At 47.3% G+C, this 8727-nt stretch overlaps 1 protein-coding gene across 1 annotated transcript; it reads left to right on the top strand.

Annotated features, from left to right (window-relative positions):
- Window positions 1-4521: 4521 nt before the first annotated feature.
- On the top strand, window positions 4522-7367 carry LOC311514549 (olfactory receptor 52E2-like; the record flags this gene model as incomplete). Its single annotated transcript, XM_084617122.1, has 4 exons — window positions 4522-4557; window positions 5210-5232; window positions 6501-6807; window positions 6882-7367. The coding sequence occupies 4 exons, from the start codon at window positions 4522-4524 to the stop codon at window positions 7365-7367; spliced, it is 852 nt and encodes a 283-aa protein (XP_084473248.1).
- Between the last annotated feature and the right edge of the window lie 1360 nt (window positions 7368-8727).

Below are 8727 nucleotides of genomic sequence, written 5' to 3'. Positions count from 1 at the left end.
TTAAAGTATAAACTGCCGGCCAGTCTGGAGGGAAAAGACCAGTTCTTAGCCTATAAGCTTCTGGTGTGGAAGCATTTAAATCCACCACCAGGTAGCCATAAGGCCTTTTGGTAGCATCCTCAAAAGCTTCTAGAAAGAACTGAGCTTTGCCGGGGTACATTTGCCGAGCGAGTGTAGCAATTTGCAATCTGTCCCTGGGGTTTTTGAACAGAACCATGTATTTTGTGTTTAGGTTAATAGTGCGACTCTTTTTTCCCTGGCAAAATACGTTCTGAACTATATACATAATGCTCAGGTTCCTGTGATGCACGTACTTGGTAAAGGCTTTCTCGATTTCATTGCTTTCACAAGCGGAGTTCATCAGATCGTCTATGATAATCATGTTCACTTTATTGATAGGAAACAAACGGTCATCGTCAAAAGCATCAGGCAGACCATCCACAAAATTGATAAAGGGGTATTTACAGAGCAGTTCTTTATACAGAGGTTGCCAACAACTGTAACACCACACAATATTCTCAGGCGTAACAGACAATGTTTGTTTGGCATTATCCAATACATTTTTTATAAAGTAACTTTTCCCGCAGTTGCTAGGCCCCGCGAGAATTGCAGAAAAAGGGTGTTTCCACCTCGTATCCGTTTTTCAAAAGCCATAGGGCAGGGTTTTAAACCCTTCTTCTAGGACCCTCTTGTTGTAAACGACTTTCTGTGTTTTTTTAAGAGTTTTTGTCTCTATTTGCCACTGATTTTTGTTTCTTACAATAGAGGGTTGCTGCACCTCTATCTTTTTTGAGGGGTTCTCTCGCAGACCCGTGCAATAGTTCAGGACTAGATCTTTCACACTGTCAAAGTTGATCTTTTCACAGTTTGCTACGTTCAGGGTAATACCTTTGGCCTTCATACAAGCCTTTCCTCCCGACAGTTTATACCCGTATGTTTTTGGGCCTGCCGACACAAACTCGGTGATGTGTTGATCTGGTGGGATCTCGCTCGTGAGGTCCCCTAAATAATCCCCCAGAGGGGGATTCCAGGCCCCCTCCCTTTTCACAAATATCACAGAGTCAGTGTCGTGGTACAGGCACCGCTCTTGCAATCCGTCTAGGAGGTTGTATAGTTCTAAGCGGGCATAAGCGGTGGTGAAACAGGCTATGAAAACATTGGTATTGCCAGAGACAGAATAACGGTCTTTTGCATGCTTCCAAGATACGCACGCTGTTTCATCGTCGATAAACTCACAGGATGAAACCTCGTAGTTGGGGGAAAATAGGTACTGAAAGAGTTCGTCGGGGTCTCTCACAATGCTGGTATTGGGTAGGTTGGTTCTTTGGCCGAATTTACCCCACAGAGAATTTAAAAACAGTTTAGCAATTTGGCGTTTAGCGGGGTTTAGCCTGATCTCATGTCGGCGTAAAAGCACGCCTTCTTTCTGGTAGAAATCGTTAACATACTTATTTTGTTTGTCTTCGTCTGTGCACCAACTGGGATACCCTGAAGCCTCTTGTTTCTGGCGGAGGTGTAATTTTATGTACTCCGAAAAGAGTTCATCAGATTTTTCATTAAAATGCCAGATTTCATAGATTTTAGCCACCACGTACCCCTTCGCTATGGCTGCGTTCAATTCCACAGTGCACCAAGTCCCCAGGATGGCCCTCTCCTCGTCAGTGTGGGTGCACATCTCCCGCTGCACGGTTTCCGCGCAGGTTCGGCATAGCGGGAACATAAGCTTGCCGCCCACTCTGACAGGTAACAATGGGAAAAAGAGGCCTCGTGGGGAGTACACATTAACTTTTGCAATTCCAAACTAATTTGCAAGGGGTCATAGAATATCAGGGTTGGAAGGGACCTCAGGAGGTCATCTAGTCCAACCCCCTGCTCAAAAGCAGGACCAATCCCCAATTAAATCATCCCAGCCAGGGCTTTGTTAAGCCTGACCTTAAAAACTTCTAAGGAAGGAGATTCCACCACCTCCCTAGGCAACGCATTCCAGTGTTTCACCACCCTCCTAGTGAAAAAGTTTTTCCTAATATCCAACCTAAACCTCCCCCACTGCAACTTGAGACCATTACTCCTTGTCCTGTCCTCTTCTACCACTGAGAATAGTCTAGAACCATCCTCTCTGGAACCACCTCTCAGGTAGTTGAAAGCAGCTATCAAATCCCCCCTCATTCTTCTCTTCTGCAGACTAAACAATCCCAGTTCCCTCAGCCTCTCCTCATAAGTCATGTGTTCCAGACCCCTAGCCATTCGGTCCCTAGTCTGTAGCTGTGCATTGGGTTCTTCCGTCCTAAGTGCAGGACCCTGCACTTATCCTTATTGAACCTCATCAGATTTCTTTTGGCCCAATCCTCCAATTTGTCTAGGTCCCTCTGTATCCTATCCCTGCCCTCCAGCGTTTCTACCACTCCTCCCAGTTTAGTATCATCTGCAAATTTGCTGAGAGTGCAATCCACACCATCCTCTAGATCATTTATGAAGATATTGAACAAAACCGGCCCCAGGACCGACCCCTGGGGCACTCCACTTGACACCGGCTGCCAACTAGACATGGATCCAAATTTGTCATAAACTATATCGGGGTGCCCGATAGGGTAGTCTTTGGTTTTGTTTACAAAAGGGTACAAGCTGGTAAAATCATAATAGTGGATTTCTTCACCGGGCTTAGGTTTATAATATAGACGGATTGCATTCGTCCTCCCCCCCAAAAGAGCATCCCTAGGCATGAGAGGCTGGGGTAACTGGGCTCGGTTTAAAAAGCTCGCAAGCTCCCTGTCTGTTTCTTTCATCACCACCCACTCGTGCTCCCAAAGAGTCCTCACTACAAAACCAAGCCGTTTTAGATAGTCAGTCTTGAGCTGCGTCTTGTAATTAAGAAATCCAAAAGTTGTACCCATCATAGGGTTTTGTGCTTTTTCACAATGACAGGCGACACAGCCATGAAAAAAACACCCATTAAACTCAAAGGCTGTGTGTACCCCGTCAATATTGGCATAACCATCTAAAAAGTAGGGGCCTACCTGTAGTTCCCCACCCTGTAAAGCGTGCCGTATTTGTATATTTTCTTTTTGAGAGATATACAACAGCCACTGGATAGATGGGGTTGAATATCTCTTTTTCTGTCTGTGATAGTTGTCTGGAGGGAGAAGAGCTACCGTGTTAGGCTCCAAAAACATAAACCTGTACATAGCCATGCAGACGGATGCCAGCGTTATGTACCGGAACGGATCTATACACAGTTTTATCTCGGTGAATTTACCGGGTTCTCTTTCTACTAGATCGACCTTCTCCGTCATATTAATAATTTCTTTTCTGTATAGGATACAAGCCTGTCTCAAAATTTTTACATCCTGCTGGCAGTAATACGCAAGCTCTTTCTGCAGGTCAAAAGTCTCAGAGCTGTGGTCTTGATACCAGTCGACAAACTCTGCTTTTTCCCTGGGCATCATGCTTTCTACACCGTAGTGCTCCACACCGGGCATAGGCCCCACATAATTTTGATTTTCTAAAGTGTAAAAAAAATGTGGAAAATACCCTTTGCAACCTTCAAACCCCATCGCCTGTGGGAGCTTGCTAAGCTTCATGGGCAAGAAGTTTAAAGAGTCTATAAAACGAATACCAAGGGCCTTAACTTCCACACACATTAGTTTACTTCCCTGAGTGATCAGTTCTATGCACATCTTTTCCTTCAGTAACTGTCTAACGCAGAAATACGCATCATAACCTTTGGAATTGTGTGCTAGGAACGTGTAGTCCCGGAACTCTTTGCCAATAAAGGTCTTAACAAACATAGAAAGACATTCGTCACCCTTAAATTCCCAGGATTTTTCCGGCTTTAGGGACATCGCAAAAATATAATTGGGAGTGTGCAACCCAGTCTCCTGCATGCATTCAAAATCATAAAAAATATACTTTTCTGATGATTCGGGCTTTCTAAGGCTGTCCATAAAACAGAGGTGAACATCTACATCTCCAACGATCAAACCCTGACACTGCTTACAGCGCCTCCCTTTACACCTGTGCCGCTTGTCCACGTACGCCTGACACTTATCGCACCAAGTTTTAGACAGGCATTCAACTTGGTTTTTTGACGCACAGTTGACATGTCTGTCTAAACACTCTTTGGACCGACAATACAGTTTACAGCTAGGACACCTCAGCTGCACACCCATGTTGTCAGAGCAGAGACGGCAACGATACCTGCAAGAGTGGTCGTGACTGTACACCGTGTGGCAAAACTCACAGTAATTTTTTGCTCCGAACAACTTTTTCACATCCAGAACCCCATAGTAATGTTCATTGTGCAACAGGATGAAATAAGTCTTAGGGTACACGGGGTCCCCCATTTTAAAAAAACCCCAGCCACCTTTCACCGCATACAGCATCACCTGTATGTTAACTCTTAAATGCTGTTCAAACTTTGCTACATCACTGAGCAGAACCTTTTTTTGATCTGACCACCCCAGTTTCTCGTGCAACTTTCTCGCCTCTGCTAACAATTCTGCATCCGTAGGTTTATGACCGGCCATGACGGCCAAGAGCCCTCCCGCAAAACACAGATTGGTACCGGTGTAAATCAGGTCTACTAAACATTGTCTCTTTTTATGACTAATCTGACTACTAAGGATAGAATTTAAAACTCTTCGAGCGCCCCCACCCCTATTTTTTACAACTGTCACAACGAGGCGCAACGTCCCATCGAGATGCAATTCTCTATTGCTCTGAAGCAGCTTTGAGGCCTGGTTTAAGAAATCCTCAGCGGACAGCTCATCCCTAGTTCTTCTGACTGAAAACAAAGGGTTAGTTAAACGACGGCTCTCTAAACATAACTGTACGTAATCATCAGGGCCTACCCTACCATTAACGTCATCAAGAACTAGCTGTATCCCTCTGTGTATGGCTTCAACAGCCTGTTGAGCTGAATTTATTTGCTCAAGATGGACAAAACGAAACTCCTCACAATACACCGACCCCCCAAATCTGGGTAATTCACGTTGCCAACTTCTCACTCTCTCCATATACACCTCTGCATTTTCAGGGTTACTTGGGGGTTCCTCTACGGAACCATCAGTGGCATCTTCTACATCCGATACTAATTGAGAGTCAGACTCTGAGACGCCTCCGTGAGGGTCATTGGGAGTACATGGGACTCCATCTAGAGAGCACTCTGGGGAATTTTCTAAACCAGAGTCTGATTTCGCCTCCCCATTTTCAGACATACCAGTTTGAGAGCCTCTGGTAGGGGGCATCTCTTTTTGTTTTTTTCCCCTCATTACCTCTTTAGCCCTTTTAAAATTTTTTACAGTGACCCTGGCCTGGAATTTTTTGGCAGCCATCTGTTTATCCCCCAAGCGCCGTCCGCCCTTTTGTTTACACACGAGCTGATGTGCACCCTTGAGGGTACCCCTTTCCACACCTAGTCATGCCTGATCAGAGCCACCCTTTCCAGCCCCCCTTTCTGGTATTACTTCCAGGGTCAAGGCTGCCACGTGGCCGGAAGCAAGGTGTGTCATGTGACCCCCTCTAACAACTCCTCCCACTGCCCTCTACCAATCAGGATAGGGGGGTAAAAAGATAAAAGATAGCCTCTTCTGCCCGACGCTGGGCCTTATGGGGTGATGGTGCTGTGCTCTGATTGGCAGAGGGGTCATACGCCCCTCTTCTGGGCGGTTCACCCCATCCCAGAACCTGCCCTATTTTGGTCAAATCTGCTCTCGGGCCGGCCTGATTGGTAGAGGTTGGTGGGAGGAGTTGTTAGAGGGGTCACACGAATCATTTCCGGACGGGTCACCCCGCCACCGGAACGCATCCTAATTGGTTAAATCTCCTCTTGGTCCTATCGGAACAAAACCCCTCCTGACTGGTGGCGGGATGGGGGAGGAGTTGTTAGAGGGATCACAAGACCCACTTCCAGAGAGGAGACCCCCACCCCGGAACTCGCCCTGATTGGTCAAAGCTCCTCTCTGGGTGGTCCTACGGGGAGAAACCCATCCTGATTGGTAGAGGGGGGGGAGGAGTTGTTAGAGGGGGTCACATGACACACCTTGCTTCCGGCCACGTGGCAGCCTTGACCCTGGAAGTAATACCCCATGGGGCGGGACTTCTGGTGGGGGGCAGAGATCAAGTGGTGGTGTTAAGGGGTCAAAGGGTGGGGTGGGTGTCACATGACACACCTTGCTTCCGGTCATGTGGCAGCCTTGAACCCGGAAGCAATAACTCATGGGGGCGGGACTTCCTGTAGGTGGGGCTAAGGGGTCAAGGGGCGGGGCTAAGGGGTCAAGGGGGCGGGGTTAGGGTTTGATTGATGATAGGGCCCTTATACTACATACGGTTCATGCAGGAGGCACCGTTGTGCCCCAGGATAGGACACCTTCCCTCCTGCTCCATGTCAGATTCCAACTCAACCAATTTCACCAACCCCTCCACCTTCATCCTGCTGGGCATTCCTGGCCTGGAGGCAAACCACATCTGGATCTCCATCCCCTTCTGTGTGATCTATGCCATAGCCATCTTGGGAACTTCAGCATCCTGTTCATCGTGAAGAGGGTGCAGAGCCTCCATGGGCCCATGTACTATTTCCTCTGCACGCTGGTTGTCACTGACCTGGTCCTGTCTACGTCTATCCTACTCAAAATGTTGAGCATCTTCTGGTTCAATTCCAGGGAGATCAATTTCAGTACCTGCCTCACGCAGCTGTACTTCATTCTCAGCTTCTCTATGACAGAGTCTGGGATCCTCGTCACCATAGCTTTTGATAGCTACGTGGACATCTGTGATCCCCTGAGACATTTCACCACCCTGACAAACCCCGTGGTGGACAAAATTGGCCTGGCCATATTGCTGCGTGGCTCCATGCTCCTACTGTCCACTCCCTTCCTGGCGAGCAGGTGGCCATCATTATTCCCCACACACACTGTGAGCACATCTCTGTGGTGAAACTGGCCTGTGCCGACATCCACACTAGTAGTTACTACAGCCTCTCTGTGGCATTCTTGGTGATCTGTCTGGATGTGTTTTTTATTGCTGTGTCCTATACCCAGATCCTCAGGGCCATCTTAAGCCTCCCCACAAAGGACGCCTGGCTCAAGAGTTTTGGGACCTGTGGCTCCCACCTCTGTGTCATCTTAACCTCTTACATCCCAGCTCTCTTCTCCTTCCTCATGCACTGGTTTGGGCACAATGTGGCCCTGCATTTCCACATTCTCATGGCCAACATGTACATCCTGCTGCCCGCCATGCTAAACCCCATCATCTACTGGGTGAGGACCCAAGAGATCTGGGATAGGCTGCTCCAGCCCTTTACTCATAAAGGGACCTCAAGTTTTCTCCTGGTGCTCTGGCTCTCAGACCGAGCTGCATGCAGAGCTGGCTGATGACATGGTGCTGGGCCCTTGTCAGGGTTCCCTCCCCACTCTGAACTCTGGGGTACAGACATGGGGACCCACACGAAAGACCCCCTAAGCTTATTTCTACTAGCTAAGGGTAAAAACTTCCCTAAGGCACAAATTCCTTCCTTGTCTGTGTCTCCAGTAATGTGTGTGAGGCTGAGGTCTGACAAACAGAAAGTGCAGGAGACACTCGCTGAACAATGAAAGTGAGATGGACACTTTCAGGGGGTCACATATTGCACATGTGATGGGTAGCTGGGAAAACACTCTTTCCGTTTCCTTTGCTCTGAACCATGGCTTGCTTTTCTCCTGTAGTACAGAACAGAATGTTGTCTTTCTCAGGACATGGATGTATGGCTTATATTGAAACATAAAAGTAGATGTCTGAGAGCTCTAGTTTGCTAGATATATTGCTGTGACACGCTGTACCCCAAAGCAACACCCTGGAACCCCCATATTCACCACTGTTCTATAGTTGCCCCAAATCTTGTACAAACTATGTCATGTGAGGTGTCAGTGGAAAAGCTATGGTTTGCTGAATATGATTATCCTATTTGTGTGCAAATATGAATGTCTACCATGTACCTGTAGTTCAAATGTGATTGCTCCTGTGGTAACTCCCACATGGTCGTTTACATCTAGTCGAGCCAGCACATTATGAAAGGACTATTCAAGTTGATGGCCCATCAATGAGCACACCATGGGTCATGGAAGAAGCTTCTCCCCACCTGGTGGAGTTCCCTGTAGATGTCTGGCCAGAATGTGGGTAATGGCCACTGTGATGACTCACTGAAGGATGCAAGGACATGTGACCAGGTCATGTGACACTGGACTCCATCTTGTGCCTGTACTTTCCCACTGACAGTGCTGGGGGCTTTGTTTGGAACAATGAAGTTCCCTGACCATGGCAGAAGCTATAAAATGGGGAAGTGACATCATCACTTAGCCACACTCCCCCCACAATTAAACACCACAAGACATGGCTGGAGGGAAAAGATTTTGACTGGGGAGGTGGTCCCAGACTGGAAAGGAGAAATCCTGGCCTGTGTATGGAAGATTGTCCCATCAGGGTGAGATACTGCTTGATTCTAATTTATAGTACTCAGATTGTGATTTTGCTTTATTTTTTAGCTTATCTACTTTGAGCTGTACACTTCTTAGTTACAATCACTTTCTGTAGTAAATAAATCATTTTAATATTTTTTACCTAAAATAGTTGTTGTTTGAAGTGTAAAGGGAAATCTGCTCAGGAACGGGGGCTGGTGCATTGTCCTCTCCACATTGAGGGAGGGATGGAGTGGAAAATAAACTTACACTGGTCAGGCTACTGCCCCGGGCTAGATGG

This window comes from Lepidochelys olivacea (genome assembly GCF_965140295.1).
Source record: "Lepidochelys olivacea isolate rLepOli2 genome assembly, chromosome: 1".
Taxonomy (NCBI): domain Eukaryota; kingdom Metazoa; phylum Chordata; order Testudines; family Cheloniidae; genus Lepidochelys; species Lepidochelys olivacea.
Note: the sequence above shows the minus strand (reverse complement) of the source record. Positions and strands in the feature narration are given on the sequence as shown.